Source organism: Onychomys torridus, chromosome 2 (genome assembly GCF_903995425.1).
Source record: "Onychomys torridus chromosome 2, mOncTor1.1, whole genome shotgun sequence".
Classification (NCBI taxonomy): Eukaryota; Metazoa; Chordata; class Mammalia; order Rodentia; family Cricetidae; genus Onychomys; species Onychomys torridus.
The window spans coordinates 9,035,121-9,055,636 of record NC_050444.1 but is presented as its reverse complement, the minus strand read 5'-3'; the positions used below and the strand labels follow the sequence as shown (position 1 = coordinate 9,055,636).

The window sequence follows — 20,516 nt, the reverse complement described above, 5'->3', positions numbered from 1 at the left end:
TTGAAAGATAAGTAAATAAGTAAGCATATTATGTGTGTTTTTGTCACATTGATTCTCTGAGAATTCCATTTGCAAAGATTCTCAACCTTGTATTGTGGAAACGTAATATACCTCAAATTATTTGGTTTATTGTTGTATCACCACTTATCTGGGGATAAGCTAGGACATTTAATCTGGGATGCCAGTGTCCCCTTCTCCTGGGGGAGCCATTTCAAGAACAAGACTTGCAATATTAACATAACAGTGAGTAGACAATAACTAGACCCACACTGCAGCAACTTGTTGCTATTTGTAGCTAACAGCCCCACAGCAGTGCAGCCACTTGGCTCTCCAAATTCATCTTTGCACTAATATTTTCTCAAAACATATTCTTAGAATTATGTTCTAAAATTTTCAAACATACCAATGACTCTCTATTTTGTAATTATATGTTTTCCTAATAAGAAAACACTGTAGTAGATCAGAGTGTAAATGAGACATGGCAAAAGGAACCTAAAAAGTGTGGTATTTTTAAAGAAAAAAATCTTTATTATGGGCCATAAAAATCCCATAATTGTGACATAAATTTGAACTAAAAATTAGACTGATTACTTTTAGATTGATTCCTTTTGGAAATTTTTCTGAAGTAAAGTTGGCTTGACTTTTTGACCATTGGCCCAATAAAATAATGAAGCTGCATGCACTGAGTAATCTAGTTCGGCCAATAGAATCTGGCATCTTAACAAGCACAGACTAGTTACTCAAACCAGTCTTCAGTATAGCATTCACATGATTACTGTGCAGTCCCCGAGGTATTCATTACAAGACAAAATTGCTCCTGTTACCTTGCATACAAGCTGAGTTTTCAATGGGAAATGAAAGGATGCCTGGAAAAATAGGCCACCTAATTAAGTTAAACTACTCTAGCATTTGACTTGACATCTTCATTACTCAAAATTTAAAAGATGCCTTACTTGAATACACAAGTTACTATTGTTTATGTTGTTTTCTTCCTAAATTGGCTTCTTACATGGAAGTCTGTTTCTCTGCATTATATCTTGAAATAACTCACATATTTCTTCCACTTTATGAAAATGTCTTAATGGTTCTATGGATACTGAATACAGGCACCATACAAATAGATATCTTTAAGCTCATGCTCATTAAAGACACATCAATATTCCTGCATTTTCTGGATCATTTATGTACCAGTATAGTTAAATTTATTATTAATAATAATTATTATTTTATTTCATTTTATTATTATTTTGCGGACTATTGACTCTGTTAATTACAAATGATGATCCATGTGTGAAATACAAATTTCTTTAAAATGTAGATAGACCATAAAATGTAAACTGAAATCCATTTGTCCTGGAGAAGTGTTGTGTTTCAACCCTGCAAGCAGAGCTATTTCAGGAACATTTTAAAACATAAACACATGTGAAGCTCTCCATCCCCTGATTGCCAGTTTCTACTCATTGACACTAATGAGGCTGCTGACAGGTTAAATGTTGTGTATCATATACATTTCCAAGCGGTGGGATTTGTGAATATAAGACTCATTTTTTACTTTCAAAAAATGAATGTTTGTTGCTGGGCATGCTTGAGCATTTCATTATAATTGTCTAATAGTCTGTTTTTTCAGGCATTAGGGAAATGCATCTCAGTGATAAAAATTATGAAAACACATGAATGGAACAGCATTAGTGGTAAAAACAGATCCTGGGAATGCCAAGCTCCATTTGGAGTAGGTTTTCTCCGTGGGAGAAGCTCTTGAGACTGCATGCCATGCAGGCGGTGGGAGAGGCCTGTGCAGTAGAGCACAGCTGCCCATCACACACCTGTATCTGGTACAGTTTGAAACTACTTCTTTGCCTTGCTCACAATTATACTTTGAATTTCTTTTGCTTTGACACATAGATGAGTATGACTTTTGTGATAAAATCAGTGTTTATAACACAATATACTTTTGGACACTCATAATAAACTTGTCACCAAAGAATGCCTAAAAACATAGTGGCATTTCAGTGTCGGAACAGTAGTGTGTTGAGTCATGATGCCTGTGTATACCAACTGTTTCCAAGGCAATTAAATTTTGTTCTAAAAATCACTAAAACTTTAATATGTCAAGTAGGAACGAGTATGCTCATTTTTAGTACAAGTACAATGCTGAGGCCTGAGGGATTTTTCCACCCACCCCAGTCTCTGGTACTTTCTGCTGTCCCCTTACCTGCCACCCCAAACACCTTTCAGATGTGTTAAGTTTCCCTAAGTAGTTTCAGTTCCTGGGTTTGGAAACAGAAGCAGCTAGACTTCCCAGAAGTTCAGAGGTTTCACTTTAATTTTTATTTATTTCTTTATTTTTTCTATACTTCATCTGACCTATATTATTTAATAGTTTAGATACTTAAAATATTTTGCAGAAACCCTAATAGGTTGGCATTGGTTGGTGGATGTCTTGGATTGTGTTCTCCACAGCAACCTTGCTGTCTGTGGGTTCTGGCTACTGACCGTATCAACAGGAAAACCAAATAAGTGACTGCAAAGACCAGCACCAAATTATTTCGATGGGGTAGTTCACCAGATCTCAGAGGGTCCCAGGTTGAGACCAACAATGAGGGCTTTTCTGGATACAGCGAGAGGGCATTCTTTAAGAGCCAAACCTACTGTGAGTTCTTAGGTCCTGAAATCACAAAGCAGAAAGGTTTTGGAGAACATAGGGGTGAGTGCCAGTGGCTCTACTCACCTGTGGGAAGTTGAACTCATCCTCATCTATACTGGAAGGAGGCCTTTACTTCTGAAACTGTGGACTTAGCCAGTTTCCCAGGTCCCATGCTCCTCCGTGAGGGCAGCTTGGTGATGCATAGCTGTTCACATTAGCCTCTCTGTTGAGAAGACAGTTGCAAGGCTGACCATCTTACTCCGCTGCCATCTTGTTCCATTCACTTCCTTCTTTATTTCTTATGCTCTGAAGCAGATGATGAGTTTTAGTAGGACATTTAAGTTTGCTGGAAGCTTAAGTTAGCATACCCCTTCCTCACGTCAAGAAAGAATTAAATTCATAAAAATGAAAGTGACTGTCAGCTACGTTTTCTGCCAGTGAAACCGAGGTGAAGCTTTGCCAGCACCTCCTTCAATCCTTACAATCACTCAAGGGTGCTGAGACAGTTTAAGTGACATGGAAAACACCAAAAAGTAAATTTCACATGAGCTCCTCGGGCTTGGGAAGGTTAGCTTCCATCTTTGTTGGATGAGGCTTCATTTCATTTGAAAATTGTGTCACTTGCTGACATGTTAGCCTCAGTCCTTTCCTGAATCAAAAGAGCTGCACAGTGTCACATGTGTGGGGTGCTTTGAGAATTACTAGGTTCAACCAAGTGAAACAGTAGCTACTTGAATTTTTAAGCAACAAAATCAGCAAATGCATCTTTGTTCACATAGAATTCTATTTCTGTAAGGTGGCTATCTGCAGCATCAGGATTTGGTTTATCATTGGTAGTAATTGCTTCCTCCTCCTCTTCACTAGACAAGCTTTGTCTGCACCACTACAGACATGCACTGCGGACAAGGAGACTGCAGCTCAGAAATGCTGACAGATTTGCTTGTTTTACACATACTTTGGAACAAGAGAAATCCATACTTTTAAAAAAATTTAATAAGTGAACAAAATTCATTAGATTTCAACACACTATTTTAAACATGAAATTTTTGTAGCATTCTGTGATTACATTTAAGCATAAACATAGATCTCTAGAATATTCTCCTAAGGAAATAAATGGATATGATTCATCACAGTGATTCATAACAGGAAAATTGAGAACAGTCTAAATATTCAAAATTAAAACCTGATGAAATAAATTACAGAACAATGAATAATATACATAGATTTGAACAATGGTCTAAATAATGTTCATTAGCATTAAAAATCATTCATGATGTTATATGTGAAGAGGCTAAATTACACAGTGTTGAAATAAATATATCTTACAGATGCTGACTGCTTCTTGTGGACTAGGGCATCACCCATAGCCTGTACATTTCTTTCGTTTTTCTTACTTCACCATGACAACCTCTTCATGAGTTGACCACTATTGTCTCTGTTGTATAGACTTGGGATTTGAGGAGAAAATAAAGTGACTGTTCTTGCTAAGAGGTGACCTGAGATTTGTGTCTGGTGTTTCTAACTCCTAAATCAGACCCCTGTGATAGGATTTTCCTTCGTAAAATTGAAAACAAAAGGTCAAAATGAAATATCAAGTGTGCAGTAAAAAGGCTCTGGGAAGACATACATTTCAGGACTGTTCTCCTTTTTTAAAACTTGATTTACTTAGATTACTATAAAATAAAACAATTTGTAAAACAAGATCTCTGAGTGTATTTGGTCATAAGAACTAAAAAAAAAAAACTGTTGAAAAAGTGTAGGTTGCATTTTACCTACGATTATATATTTAAAATTGAAATTAAATACTTCATTTAGCCCAGTAAACGGGAAACATGGAAACCTGTCACTGAAAATCAGGTGTGACCTTGACTGGGGTCTTGTAGTAACTCCTCACTTTGGCCTGCTTTCCCTCATCACCCACGTGGGTAGTAGGAACACATTGTTGTCAGGAAAACAGTTATTGTTTTTGCTTTTGTTTTCCATTATTTATGACAACTACACCCCATGCTTGATTTTAAAATGTCCTCTAACATACTGTGAGGACACACTAAGAGGAAGCAATTCTCTTTCCCATTCCAAGATCTTTAATAAATAATGGCATAAGAAGCCCTTTGCTACCAGTAACATCCATGAGAGACAGACGTGGGCCAGGCAACCACGTCCCATGTACATCTGGTGTAAGTGCTGGCCTCGTGACTCCCAGAATTCTTGAAGCTGCAGCTTATTAATCCGACCTCAGCTTTTTCAGTCCTAGCTCATAGATTCTCTGGGTGTGCTTAGTTAGATCCCATTTTCTGGTTTCACACAGGCTTTGCATCCTGATTTTTCCATAAACAAGCTTTGATCTTATACCCCAGTGCTAGCAGAGCTCTGCACTGAGCCCATATCCCACTTTGTTTTGGTTGTTGATACTGGCCTTGCTGGTGAAAGTCTTACTTTGAGCCTCATTGCTGCTGCCTGTTCAGGCATGGGTCCATGACATAATCCTCCATCATCACATTTGGACAGAAATATCTGATCTACAGGCCCTATGATTTGTGTAATCTACTGATAGCAACACTTCAACATTCCAGCTCTGCATAATTCCCCTTCCATTGCCTTCTGTAATCACCTAGTTTGACATTTCAAGCATATGGCCTTTACAGGGGGCTTGGATTTCCTATTCTGCCTCCCAATTTGCTCCTTCCTACAGACTGTGTTCTGATTTTTTTTTTTTTTTTTTTGGTAGCTCAACTTGCTTTTTGAGAATGTCTTAAACATCAGTATAGGCATTCAGCAAATGTTTCTATACTGAATGAGCATTAACTATTTTTTAACAAGGTTCTAAAAATTAATGAACAGAAATAAAATAAATGTTATGCTTTCTGCCAAAAATTTTATTTTGATAAGTATTGTTTGAAAAATTAGTAAATTGTGTGTTTTTCAATGAAGATGATTTATTGCTATTGTCTAGCACGTGAAGAAAGACAAAAAAATTGTTTTCAGGATCGTTGGCTTGAGCACATCAATGGCACTGTTGGACAATTCTTGCTGAGTGTTAAGATGATTTATGTAACAGACCAAAGCTTTCCACAGTAATACATTATAGTCTCAAGCTATCAACCCTTGTTCATGCAGACACAAAAGAATCAGAAAAAAAGATCTAACTCTGAAGGTCTTTTCAAAAGAAATTAGAGATTGAGTTGATGCTGCTCAAAGCCTTTGGGGGAAAATCACCTTTGCAATGCAGTGTTTTAACTTCAGAAAGTAAATGGAGAATATTTAGAGGTTTTTTTGGTTTAGCTTATTTTTTTTGGGGGGGGGTCCTGCTAAATGTATCAGCTCACTTTGCTTTCCACTGAGTTATTTGAATTACACAGAGATAATACTCAGTAATAGAAGATAAAACATGTTTAAACATTGGCATTTTTTCTGTCCTTGACTTTCAGGAATTATGTTACAGATTAAAAATTAAGGCATCCTGTATACATTTGATGGCAGTCATATTTATTTATCTTTCAAATAAAGTTCTATATGAGAACCATATTTTACAGCACTATAACTATAGTCATATTTTTAGTGTTTGCATGACTGCATGAGTCCATCACATAATTTAAAGATGTGTACAAGATGCTATCTTCTGAATTCTTCTGAGTTATGGGACTTCTTGTCTCCAAAGATTGAATGCTATGCATAATGATTGCAATATGTGGTAGGGACCCACAAAATACCATGCCCCACTGGTAGAGAATTAGATTTTGCAAAGAGAAGAAAAGACAAAAGCTGGAAGAAACTCTTTATTATTTGTTTCTGGTTGGCATGAATTAGCTCTCTAGCTGGACGATATGAAAACCTGAATTCTCTGCAGTCCAAAATAAAGTCAGTGAAATTAACATTCCATTTGCAGAAGCAATGATGTGGAATGGGAATGCAGAATAAAGACCAGGCTGTAGCAAAGGAAATGTGGGCTGCAGATGGAGAAAATAATGTAAACAGGATACTTAGGGCATGGAATATGTAAAGCAAAGTGGCTCAACAAGTGAGCACCTATGCAATTAAACAGTCAGGAGATTGAGACCTTCCAGAAGTTAGGCAAGAACTCTTTTCCTGTTGCACTGAAATGGAGGCTGGAGAAGGCTGCACATGTGGATGGATGTTGGCTCTAATTAAATAACTAAAAAGGCATGTGAGCAGATCAATCCAAAGTTGATCAGAAAGTTCCTCTGGATTTTTCCTGACCCTCGTCTCTTTGGTTGTAGGCTTAGAATTGAACCCTTTCCTTAGCAATTTGCCTCTTTGCCAAAAACTGCTCTGGGAAGACCTCCACACACACCCTGAATTCAGGACACAACCAGGAGGCTGGCAATATAATGTTTGTGCATATTTGGCATGGTCAGTTTGGCTCACAAATTCCTTCTCCTTTGACCTGGATGGGAACTCAACAGTCCTAGGCTGCATGGCTGCAGGGCTCCTTAAGGAACCAAGTTGTTGGCCTTTTCCCAGTAAGTCAACCCCAGCATTTCAGTTTTCTTTGCATACTCTCTGTTCCCTATTATTTTATCCTTTGATTTAAAACATGCAATTTAGGGACTGAGTAGATAGCTCAGTTGGTAAAGTGCTTGCCACACATGCATGAGGACTTGAGTTGAATCCCCAGTCCATGGAAAGGCCAGGGTGTTTCCTAGAGTGGGGAAGATGGAACCCGGAGAATCATGGAAACTCACTGGCTAAACTCAATAGGTAAGCCCTAAGTTTAGTGAGAGACCTTGTTTCAAAAGATACGTTGGAAGAGCAGGAGAGATGGTTCAACCCTGAAGAGCACTGGCTGCTGTCACAGAGGACCCAGGATCAGTTCTTAACACCCATGTGACAATTAACAATCATCTGTAACTCCAATTCCCAGGTATCTTGTGCCCTCTTCTGGCCTCTCTGGCAATGCTGGCACAGGTTGCACAGACCTATGTGTAGGCAAAACATGTAAACTAAAAATCCATACATATAAACTAAAAATCATAAATCCTTTTGTAAAGGTGGATGATTGCAGAAAACACCCAACATTGATCTATGGCCTCTACAAATACACACACACACACACACACACACACACACACACACACATGTCCACACACATGCCTATACCATAGACACACATACACTACCAGCATGCATTCACACATGCAAGCACACACACATGACAAGAAAGACATGCAACCTAATTTCATTCAACTACATTGATCTATGGCCTCTACAAATACACACACATACACACACACACACACACACACACACACACACACACACATGCACACACACACACGCACATGCACACACACACGCACACACACACGTCCACACAAACACATGCCTACACCATAGACACACATACACTACCAGCATGCATTCACACATGCAAGCACACACACATGACAAGAAAGACATGCAATCTAATTTCATTCAACTAAGTGTGAAACGATTTTGGCTGTTTGTTTCAATACATTAATGTTTGTTTAAATACCTTATGTATAAATGGGGTATACTTTTCTCCATTATCAGGTCTTACCAATGGCAAATCCATAGAAATGCCTATACGATCTCAGTGTGTTAAACATCTAGCCCCCAACAGACTGTATAGAAGTGTTTGTTATTAGACATGACCAAGTCTAACACATTTATAAATCCATTTAACAACAACCCCTTTCAGGCACAATTTATCTGGAGAACATAGATTATTGGACTTTTTAATGTATATTTTAAATGCTGTTAAAAACTCTATGAATTGAGTTTTAAAATAGGCTCAAGAGGAATAGAAAACTTCAGAAACCAAACTTCTAAGTGCTTCTAAAGACCTTAGATGCAAACTTACCTGTTGGGCTCCATAGTTGCCAATCTTTCCAACATTCTGTGACAACTCTGATTAGTCACTGAAGGAATCATTACCATAAGAAACCCGTCCACTTCTTATCAGAGAGCTAGGTGGCACTTTCTAATTAAAATGTGCAAATACCCTTTTTGAGGCTTTAAGAAAATGAGTTGCAATAGCCATGGACTCTGTTATTTACAACTACAAACTTACTCTCTTGAGGAGGATACCATTTTTAAATTGCTACTTTAGTGATTCAAACAATCCCCTTGCAGCCTGAATGGTTCATCTATTTTTTCAAACTTAACTGAGCCTCATGCTAGTACACCCTGTCCCACCCCATACTTGATGGTGCTTGGATTCTGCAGGACACAGTGAAGCCCAGCACCTGCATTGCCATGAGAGCTCCTTTTGTTTGTACACAGTGAAAAGCCTGTGAACAAGGGAGTTTTGAGTTATTTTGCATCACTGGATCATCATAGATGAGTTTATATTAGTTTATTTGCATGCCTATTTCCAACTTACCTTTTATCAAGGTAAATTTCAACACTAAAATGGAAAGTATAGGAATGCATTTTCCCTCATTATCCCTAAGTACTTTCTTCTATTCATAAAAGTGACTTCCACATTTGTTGGGGACAAGGGAGACAAATGATTTAGATTCTGGCCTCTGATACAAGACTATAGATGTGACCAAGAAGTCAATATCATTTTGAAGCTCCGAACCTATCTTGTTCTGCATTCTGTACCAGGCCCCAGCCCAACAGACCCTCCTAGAACATGGGATAAACTCTTAGGTAATCTCTATTTCAAGCTTAAAAAAAAAAAAAATGGTATTGTCACCTTATAGGAATCTGGAAACCTTAGAAAGGATCACATGATCATTGTTGCTGGGAGAGTTTTAGAATGGTTGTTTGCTTGAAATCCAGGCTACAATGTGAGGAGAAAAGTAAGTAGGAAACAGAAAATGACCATATTAATGTGCAAGTGCCACAGCTCGCCCTGTGTCAGCAGGGTGGCCTTGCCTTAGTCTTTTCAGGCTGGTCTTTCTGGGATGTTCTGTGCTATGATTAGAGTTCTCACTCCTCTCAGCAGACCCTCTCTGACGATGGAGCATCAGATTTGCCTTGACTTGACCCCAGGCTCCCTAGCTGTCACCCCAATTGCCCTCATGAGAAGCAGAGAATTAGGTTCCAACAGCTCTGAGAGCCAGAGATCATAAACGCTGCATTATGAATCATTTGTGTAACTCTGGAATGGCAAGGGAGCCACTTGCAGACCAGGTCCCAGGACACTCAGACACAGGACAGTGCAGTCACAGACTGCAGACTCCTCTGTCCAGCCTTCCTTGGTCTGTTGAACCTACCACTGTTCTCACAGGACACTTTGGCTACTTGGCACAGCGTGAGATGACTGTTGCCCTATGTGCTATGAACTGGCCAGGGCAGTCTTGGGAATATAAAATAGTTATTTAAGCCTGCAAAATTGCAATATATTCACAAACTTCCTGTTTTTAAAGACTGAGTTTAGTAATTGTTCTCTCATCCACTGATTCATGAACGCTGCACTTGGTGATCCTCTTCTGTACTCATTCAGCAACTATTCAATGATGATTCTAACAAGCACTGCATGTGGAGTGAGAATAAATACTGAATCATACCCTATAGTGCTGTATCCTCTCAAACTGCAAACTGGGTATAATACAAATCTCACTTATTAAACATATCACAGATAAGGTCTGGAATCAGGGTACACCTGTCATGTCACAGAAGCCAGTGTTGGAGATTAATTCATTTCCACATTTACAGAGATTAGTCCTTCATTGCACTTTTTAAAAGTTCTGGCACATTTGGACATTTAAACAATTACAATGGTACTTTTATAGGGCTTCAATTACTTTCTAAAAGGCTCATGGCAAATAACCACATCATGGCTTCTAATGTAAGGGACAGAACTGCTAAGTAACCTTTATGTTGTTAAAATTCTTGACCCACATAACTATGCATTACCAGTTAAGTTGTGGAGTCTGTGGTTTTGGCATATAATTGTATGGATTAAATAACCTTAATGTGTAATTACATGAAAATAAACCATGTAGCTTAGCTAAATTGCAGTGCAATTGTTATCACCAAGTGTAAGTCGATACCAATTAAACCTTCCTTTAAAACTCCACAAATTAAGACTTAACTACTGAAGAAACTCTAGAATGTAAAGTCATGGTATACCCTGGGCGAAATATCCCTGAGTATTTTCAGAGGGTTAATGGCACTTCTGAAATTAAAGCCAGCTTTTTCCTTTACCTCTGTATTAGTTATGCCTTATTGAGGAAAGTTTCAAACAGGCACTGATTAACCTCTTAAACACTGTATTGCAAAAACTATCTGCAGTGCCGGTGGAGACACAGATTGTGAATTCTTGTGCTTATGTCAAGTAAATATTTAATCTTGGTGGGTAGGATTTGGGATAAGGAAAAACATGCTGTTGATATGAAATTTTGTATAACAAAGGTGCTTTGTATCGTTCAGCCAGATAAAATAGTACCGATTAGCTGTGGAGCTCAGGTACACTACACTCACGTCTGCAAAGCCCTGGGTTGGATCACAACAAAGACAGAGAAAGGAGGGAGGGAAGAGATACAAATGGCCTCTTTCCTTTTCTATTCATCCCCCACATATGGACTAAGTCAATCACTGAGGAACTTCTGGACTCCAGTTACCTCATCAGGAAAAGGAGTAATAACAGCCACATACAGAGAAAGTAGTTACAAGGTTAGCATGAAGACAAGATAGTGAAAAGTCCGTCCCTGTACTTTCTATGAGATAGTAGTGACTAAATGCACATTCTTTTTTCTTCGGGCCTTTTTGTATCTTATATTGAATACTCCTACAATGAACTTCAAGCTAAGTCTGTATGTCCAGGGTAATCAATTTGGACACAGGGCACTAACATGCTTTTTGAACATAAAAATTTACACTATTAATAAAAGACTTTAGTAGTGACTAAACGTTAAGAGCTGGTGACTTTTTAAAAAGCAGAATGTTGTATATTTAAGAAAAAATATCCGTAAGAAAGGATGCAAATCTCTCCTGTGCAGAGTCTTCAGATGATACCTTTGCGTTCTTCTCTGTGACCACCTCCAGACTCCAGATGTTCCAAGTAGCTCTCCATTTAATTGTGCCTTCTGACGGCACCTAAACAAACACATCAGAACTTGTTCAACATTTAGCAAGTGCAAGTTGAAGATTTTCTTTCTGTTAGACAAATAGACACCATCTGGAAAAAATAACCCCAGGCATTTGGACAGGGAGGCATAAAGCTTATTGGCTGAACACCCAAAGAACACAGAACACTACTTTCTTTGGCTCCTCTGCTCTGCCTGTTCATTTCAAATCTTACACACTGTAGCAGTCACTGTATAGTTAGACAAGAGAATCTTTGTTACTCATGCACACAAACATTGAAGGCCCCTGGAATTTGAAAGATTGACTTGTAAGAATTATCTGAGCCAAAATGTTTCTTCTCATATTATGACACCTGTTTAACAAAATAAGTTCTTTCTGACCCTGTGTATTGATGCTAATTGCTAACAATGTTTATTCTTTCTACCATTTTCAAGTTTTACCACTTTCTCTTCTTAAATAGGCTTATGTTTGTATAATCTTTCTATTCCTCTTCGATCTCTTCCTGTGTTCAAGCTACTTTATAAAAGAACAGCCTCTGGTGTGCCAATGCTGTTTATCTTACTGATTAACTTTTATTTCACAATTAGTATTACATAACATTAATATTGTTTATATCTTTCACCATGGAAGGGACTGAATTTAAATGGTTGCAGTGGTATTAGCCTTTAGGATAAAATCAATTAAGTGTTCTCAGAAGTTTTGAAAGCAATCTTCATTTTTCTTTTGATGATGAAATGGCATTTTAAAACTGTACCAAACTTTCTGTGAACACACACTTCAGCACAGACTTAACTTACTTCTTAACTAACAACTTTTTTTAAAAAAAATTATAAGCAGCTAGGTTTTTCAAACTGAAAAGCAACTGCCCCGGACTTGTGGGATTCACTTTTACTACATCCCATAATCTTAGCAGTAGGGTATCTAACGAAACATATTTGATCAAACAATTTTATAAATTGCCTTTTTCCCCACAATTCTCATGAAAAAGGGTATTCAGGCAGATTAATACTCTAGAAAATTTTAATGAGATCATTGAAATCTGTTTGAGTTCAACTTCCTAGGAAAACAAAGCCACATTACAGAGGCAGGTATTATAACAGGAGTATGTCTCACGGGAAGAGGATGTCTCATGGGAATCTGCTTCCATACGAAAGGGAGACAAGCACCAGGGTGAACCATTGTTTGAATCTGCTAGTCAAATCTGCAGTGCTTCCAGTAGGTATATATATCCACAGGGCCCTGTGTTCCTGTCTTCGACAATAGTGAACAAGTGGATGCTAATTACCATCTCTGTCACTCCTGTCTTTTCAGTCCTACCCTGGCCCAAGTCTGGAAAGTGAAGACTTTAACATCCCACCTATCACACCTCCTTCCCTCCCTGACCACTCTCTGGTGCACCTGAATGAGGTGGAGTCTGGGTACCACTCTCTGTGTCACCCCATGAACCACAATGGCCTGCTCCCGTTCCATCCACAAAACATGGACCTGCCAGAGATCACCGTGTCCAACATGCTGAGCCAGGATGGTACACTGCTCTCCAACTCTATCTCTGTGGTAAGGATGGGCTTGTCTAATGTGCTGGGCTTGAAAGTCTCAGGAAAAGCAAAGGACAGCTCCATGAAAGGATCTTTAACTTGTGTGAATGGCCTTTTAAAACCAGGGAGAGGTTTTAGCTATAGCAATGGTCTCTGTAGATCTTGTAATTTCCTAAAGTCATTTTTATTTTACATTTAAATCAGTGAATTAACTTGTGTAATCACTCATATTTGTCAAAGTACTAAATACTGTTGATGATGCTATTAGGAAAAAATGGCTGGCCTGATTCAGATAAAAGATCACTATAAATGGTATTGCTTCTGGGCTTGTGTAGGCTCCTAGCAACAAGTAAGATCCCTGTCTCTTCTGAGCAGTGCTTTATGTCAGCCTCAATTTTGTTATTTGCTCCCTGAAATTCTACAAATTTGTTTTGAACAGTAGCAAGGAAACAGTTGTTTTGGGAGCAGAATTCTGCTGATTGAAATGATCTCCATTAAGGTGTCTCAGTCAATGGGACATTCTGTTACTTTGAAGTGTCTAAAGATGAAAATCTTATCCCCTAGAAAATTAGCAAAAAGCCAAGCTCTCAGGCCCTCCTGCAAAGTCTGGGCATCTGTATTTCTAAGGAGCATCCCATAATTAAGAAACACTAACTTATCAAGAAAGTATTCATTCTGATTTTAATGTTATCTACAAACATAATTTTGGTATACACTCCAAGAAGTGGGAACAAAGAAGGTCAGTGGTGTGCGGCCTTGGGAGGAATTTGGAGCAAAGCACCCGCCTCCCTCACAGGCTAACAGTGACTTCTCATTCACACTCCTTGGCTTTCATTGTTTGACCAGTTGACAGTCTAAGTGCCGTCACTCTCCTGTTACTAACCAGCACTATCACAGGTTCACAGGAACAAACTGATAACCTTGTTTCTGCGTTCTGAAAGAGTGTTCCATACCACCATTCACCCTGATGTGTGCAGAAATGACTATTGTGTAGCTTCACAGAAATTTTGGTGATGAACATGAGCATAAGAGAATTGGAATGGCTGAAAGGACATTCAAAAGAAACCCTGATATGGCTTTTCTGGGAGACAAAACGTAGCACCACACAGCGGATAGACCTGAGCTCAGCCTCCACATGCACAGCCAAGAAGAGAAAACTCTTGTAGTATTGTCAGAAGTCAAAAGCATCACCATCGCTAGACTGTCTAGATTATATCCCTCTTAAAAATTGAAGTTAAATACTTAACACTGCATGCAAATATGCAAATCTGAAAAAATGTGTGCGAAGATCATCTTTTAATTTTTTATTTAAATATGTATTTATTTATTTTTATGAGTACATGTGTTTTCCTGCATAAATGTTTGTGTATCAAGTGTGTGAAATGTCTGAGGAGGCCAGAAGAGGGCATCAGACTCCCTGTGTCTAGAGTTACAAGAACACTTTTATTTTCTTTGATTTTATGATCTTGACATAGGCCACATGTACCTGGCGACCACTAACTTATGCAGTATAGATCTGGTGATCACATGAGAAATGAGGAAGAACTTTACTGGGATAGTAGTGAGGACAGGGGATGTGCTTGGGGGCTACTATACCATTATTATATCATCCACAAGTAGGTATGGATTCAAGATTAACAGCTCTCATAAGCCCCCATTTTGGGTCACTTTCTTTGGAAAAGACTTTGTGTCTAAGGCTATCTCTTCACACATGATCATTCTTTCTGGCAAAAAACTAAAACTCTTTCCTAAGAACTTCGCTCCTGCTCATAGGTTCACAGTCCACCAAAGTGTTCAATATCACATAGGAGCATATGTACAGCAATGCATCACAGAAACCCCCCCCCCAAAAAAAAAAAAAATCTATACAAAGTTTGTACAGCAGCTAGAAAAATTCATGGACAAAAGTAAATAAAAAAAAAAAAAAAAACCAAGCATATAATTCAACATCACACAAGTGAGCACGTGTTGCAAAGCATCACAGAGAAGCCCATGTAGTCTACAAACTTCATGTGCCAACTAGAAAATTGATTTTAAAATCAAGTGAAGAAACAGCAGAACTTTAGTTGATTTTCCAGGCTTGGTCATATGTTTACAAGTGAGGGCAGCTTGGGTTAAGGACACGAATAGCTACAAAAATCAGAGACTGTGGGCTTCATAAGCCTGTTCTTGTGTGACTCTTTTGGAGAGGTTAAAATGAATGTGAGAGAAAAACTTTTCAGAGTTAAAGTCCTAGAAATTGTTATGTTCATTTGGAGATCTCTCAAGCTCTTCTCCAACACTGACACAGCTGATAAGAGCCAACATTTACAGATTCTCAGTGAGGAATTTCCTGTGAGTTGTGATAATCCTGTGACTGGAAGCCACACAGTGCGCTTTAGATATAGAGTCAACTAGCCCCAACTGTATTTCCAGATGCAACACATGGAACCTGTTGTTCTTACAGTTGTGATTCCATCTTTGTGTCAGTGTTTTTCCATTCTAGAACTTTAGTATTTGAATGAATGGAAGAGATTAAAATATGTTAGTTCTTAGTTAGAGACTGCATATATTTTAAATATTATGATGCTTACTATAAATATATTAATATGTTATGTATATTACTGATAGATATGTTATAATACATCATTTTTAGTGGAAACTTATCTTAAAGTTAAATTTTCTTGTATATATTTTGTTTCTTATTGCTACTGGCTACAGAAGTGACAGTCTTACTGTTAATAAGTTTCCCATAAGCATCTAGCATGTCAGACATAAAACATTTAGTCCACAGCTAAAAATATATATCTGTATGAAATAGTAGTATCTGAGTTTTACAAATGAAAAATGGAGGCTCAAAGTAGTTTAGCAATTGATCACTGGCCCAGCCAGTGAAGATTCTAGGTTCATTTTCTGGGAAAATAGGGACAATTATAGGCCTTATCTTGTGGGGTTAAAGGAGTCTGACAGATTGCTAAGACCACTCACTAGCTGGCACATAGGATGCATTATGTAAGTGTTGCTTCGATAAAATGGTTTTCCCAAGCCTGTGCCTGTGTGACTCTTTCAGGGAAGTTAAGATGCACAAGAGTGAAGACTTTTCAAGAGTTATTTATACTTTGATCCTTAATCTTCTTCACATCTGTCAAAAGGACAGCAGTAAGCCTGCTATTAACTAAAGAAGCCTTTCTTTCCTTGGAGTACCCCTGTGTTTTACCACAACTAACATTGCTGTCTTTGAGCTGGATTGCCTTGGTTCAAATCCTGGGGCTGCCACCTATATGCTATATAACACTGAGCCACTTAATAAACTTTCTGTGCTCTAGCATCCTCACCAATTATATGGCTGTAGCTGGGTGTGGTGCTCCAGCATCTCCTCTATCACATGGCTGTAGCTGTGTGTGGTACTCCAGCATCCTCACCAATTGCATAGTTGTAGCTGTAGCCCTGGGTCCTTCTGAGGCTGAGAAAGGTGAATGATGTATAGCCAAAGGCTGGAGCCAGCCTGAATAGTGCAGTGACACCTCATTTTTTAAAACAGTAAGCATAAAATTAGAAAGACATAATATAATATTAAATTGCATGATGTGCTAATCATTAAGGTAGATCATAACCATTAAATGGTGCCTGGTTCACAATAGATTTAAGTCTGTTCTACCAGAATGCCTTTCAGTTTAAAAACTTTTTTTTACCAGAGAAAATGTGTATTGCCTTCTACAATTTACCATAATCTTGTACAGTGTGCAGCACACACAAGGTGAGGGTTCAGCCTTCTAACATTTTCCTCCATTTATTTATTTATTGTAAATTCTTGTCTGTGCTGTTTTATAGTCTACTGGGACTCCTTATTGAGTAGTTATTCAGAACTCCAGCAACAACTTAGTCTTTGTCACTCCTAAAAAGATTACATATTCTTAAAGTCTCCTTGTTCCAAGAACAGGCTATAAAGCAGGTAGAATTTCTGTAGTACACACTGGTGGGTGGGTGCCAATTAGTTCTTATTCTCTATGTTCAAATTCAACAGCCATTCATGACCCAATATGCAAGAGCTCCAATTCCTCAAAACTCCCCTGAGTTGTTTTGATAGTGGGGAGCTGATCTGTCTGCACTTCCTGCAAAGTGAAGTCTGGTTAGAAATGTAGTGGAGCAGGAGTGTCAGACAGGCATGTTAACCAGCAGAAACCCGATGTGTTCTATATACCAGCAGGGGTGGATTTGCTCAGTGGCACAAACTCAGCTCCCTAAAGCCTAGAAGGACAACAATAAGGCAGAATTTTCCTGGTGTTGCTCTTAGGTTCATTTCTTATAAAAGCATCCTTGAACAAAAGATCCTCTCTCCAAGGCAGAAACCCACAACTGACTGATTGATGGCTCTGATCCCTTCCAGACTGGCAGTTTCCTGATTCTTTCTGAAATCACATACCCCTTGTTCAGACTTTTGCGATTCCCTAGACTTGCTAGCGTAGTTAGTTACTAAATACCTCATTTTTCTTGTTGCTGTGACAACATACCTGGCAAACACAGTTTAAATGGGGGAAAAGGTTTATTTTGGCTCACAGTTTGAGGACACAGTCCATCATGGTGAGGGAGGTGTAGCCCTAGGAACATGAAAGTCCAGTCACACTGTACCAGACAGGAAATAGAGAAATGGATGCAAATGCTCAGCTGTGTTCTCCTTTTCATCCAGTCCAGGACCCAAGTCGATGGGATGGTGCCTCTCACATTTAGGATGGGTCTTCCTACCTCAGCTAACTCACTTTAGAAAGTCCATTGCAGACACTCCTGGAACAGCAGTTCTCAACCCATGGGAGTTCACACAGCAGATGTCCCACATATTAGATATTTATACCACGATTCATAACAGTAGCACAATTACAGTTATGAATAATTTTATGGTTGGCGGTCATCACAGCATGAGGACTGTATTAAAGGGTCATGGTGTTAGGGAGGCTGAGAACCACTGTCTAGAGGTTTGTCTTGTAGGTGACTCCAGAGTCTGCAGTTTTGAATATCAGGATTGAACATCACAGTTACTTAGTGACTTCACTGTTGCTCCTCCCCTTTCCTTGTTGAGCTTCCAACAGGATTTCACAGTGTAGCCCAGGCCAGCCTTGAACTTGAAGTCTTCCTTTCCAAGTTCTGAGATAGCAGTTGCACACTGTTGTATCTGGCCACTTCTTCTTGCTCTGGCTTTGGCCAGTGTTTGAAGTGTTCCCCTCCACGGTCACTCAGTTATAAAGATATTGAGCAGTGGCTAACGTCATTTCACTGTCACACATGAAGTGATGGAAGAGACAGCTCAGCAGTCAGGAGCACAGAGGACCCAGGTTTGATCCTTTGCACCCACGTGATTGATTAAGACTGTCTGTAACTACAGTTTCCACAGGATCCAGTGCCTTCTTCTGGGTTCCAGGGGCAATACATGCCTGTGGGTGCACAGACATACATGCAAGCAAAATACTCATATGCATAAAATAAATAAAGTCTTTTTAAAGGAAGTGATGTTGCTTTGTGTTGATAGATGAGGTTTTCATGTTGTTACAAAGAAACTAGTTTGGGAGAAAGAAAAGTAAGTACATGAATGGCCCTGGTAAATATTCATGACTTCAGAAAAAATCCCTTGATTTCTGCAAATTAAAACCAAGAGCCCCTCTTTTGCACCTCACCCTGATAACAGTCACTGCTGAGCTTAATCATGGATTGGTGGAAGCGAAAAGTGCAACCTTGTATAAAGTCATCTAGGCTGCTTGGCCTGGCCTGTATGTGGCGATTGCTTATTCTTTGTGCAGTCAACAGAAGCTCTTTCATACAAAGAAAAACCGTGCGAAGTTTTCAAATGGCCTCACAGAAAGGATTCATTTAGAAGCCTGGCTTTGTGGAGTGTAGTTTCTAATGGCACATTATAGGAAATTTACAATGAAAAAAGCGACAAAGGAGATTTCAGTTTCTTTGAATGCTTCAAATTTCAAGTTCTGGAGTTTAAAATGGAAAAAAAAAAGATGTTAAAAGGCAATAAAATTGGGGGGTTTATTTCCCAAATGCCTTCTTTTTTCTAGGCAACAAAAGCCAGCATAATGTATATACTCAGATTTATTGTCATTTGTAGCATGCAGTCATGGCAGACTTTACATTCAAAGGCCACTGCACAACTGTTTTGACAACCATCACTTCAGTAGGTACCATGCAGGACTCATGAAATGGAAGCAAGAGTGCTCCTCTGGGCCCATGGGGAGTGTCGTGCATCAAGGAGTTCAAATGCATAAGAACAGCATGGCTTTCTAATATGTTGCCATTATGGGAAGGACCACTGACGTATTGAATAATGCAGCTTTCAAAGCCAGGCAGAAAAAAAAATGTGATTACAGACAATTTGATTGCTGTTTTTTAAAAATAAATATTTTCAAAAATCTTAAGGTATTTTCTTTCATGTAATGCATAAAGTATGTAATGTGAATGGAGCTGAAGACCTTTCAGGACACCCCATGTCCTTATGGAGTAATGAGTGCATCCATTTATAATGGAGGGAATGTCATAGAAGTTTGTTTCTTTCTCTAAAAAAATACAAGAAGGGCAATAAAAAAAAAAAGGTGCTGCCCATCATGACTGGAGGAAAAGCATAGAGATAATTACTTAGAATTATGCCATAAATTGTCAAAATTATTCATTACAGTATGCCCCCACACAGGAATTATTCTTTTTGAGTATCTAAGAATAGAGAGCAGTCTCCTAAACTCCTTTAATACCATGAAAAAATGTCTGCCTTTTTATTCCTATATTTGACCACACTTATGGAATGAGTGTTTTTTTTTCCTTTTTCCATTTTCGTGTTTGATAAATTCCTAATAAGACCCAAACTAGATGTGTATATGTTTAAATGCTAAGCTCCACGCAAGCCTTTTCTCTGTTCAAAGCAGATCATTTTGAATGTGGGACCGATAAGCACTTCTTTGGCTTCAGTATGTCAATGATTTGGGCTGTCTTTTAGTGTTACAATAAAATATTCCAAACTGGGGCTGTCATTAATAGTATCTGGAAAAGGAGCCAATTTAGAAACAACATTTTCCCTTGTAGACCAAGCAATCAAAGTCAGATTTTACTGGGGTCCAGGCCTTACACATTTTCTTCATTTCTGGAACTCACATGAATCTGCACTTCATTCATATGTAGTAGAAGACAAAAAAACTATAAAGTCAGTTACTTGATCTTCTGTGAGCAAACAGGGGGCTACAGTCTGTTCGGTCTGAGCGGCTGTCAACCTAAACCAGTTGAGATGTGTGGTTTCCTACCCAAGAGCCAAGATTCCAGAGCTTTCCTTGGTAGCCTGTTTGTGTTTGATT

General features: G+C 38.6%; 1 protein-coding gene across 1 annotated transcript in view; it reads left to right on the top strand.

The window, feature by feature from the left end:
* The window catches only part of Tox (thymocyte selection associated high mobility group box), a 158,164-nt gene that overhangs the window by 5,519 nt on the left and 132,129 nt on the right, over positions 1-20,516 (top strand). Inside the window, exon 2 of the mRNA XM_036179883.1 lies at positions 12,977-13,219. Coding sequence (XP_036035776.1) covers positions 12,977-13,219 — 243 coding nt within the window. The remainder of the gene's footprint in view (positions 1-12,976; positions 13,220-20,516) is intronic.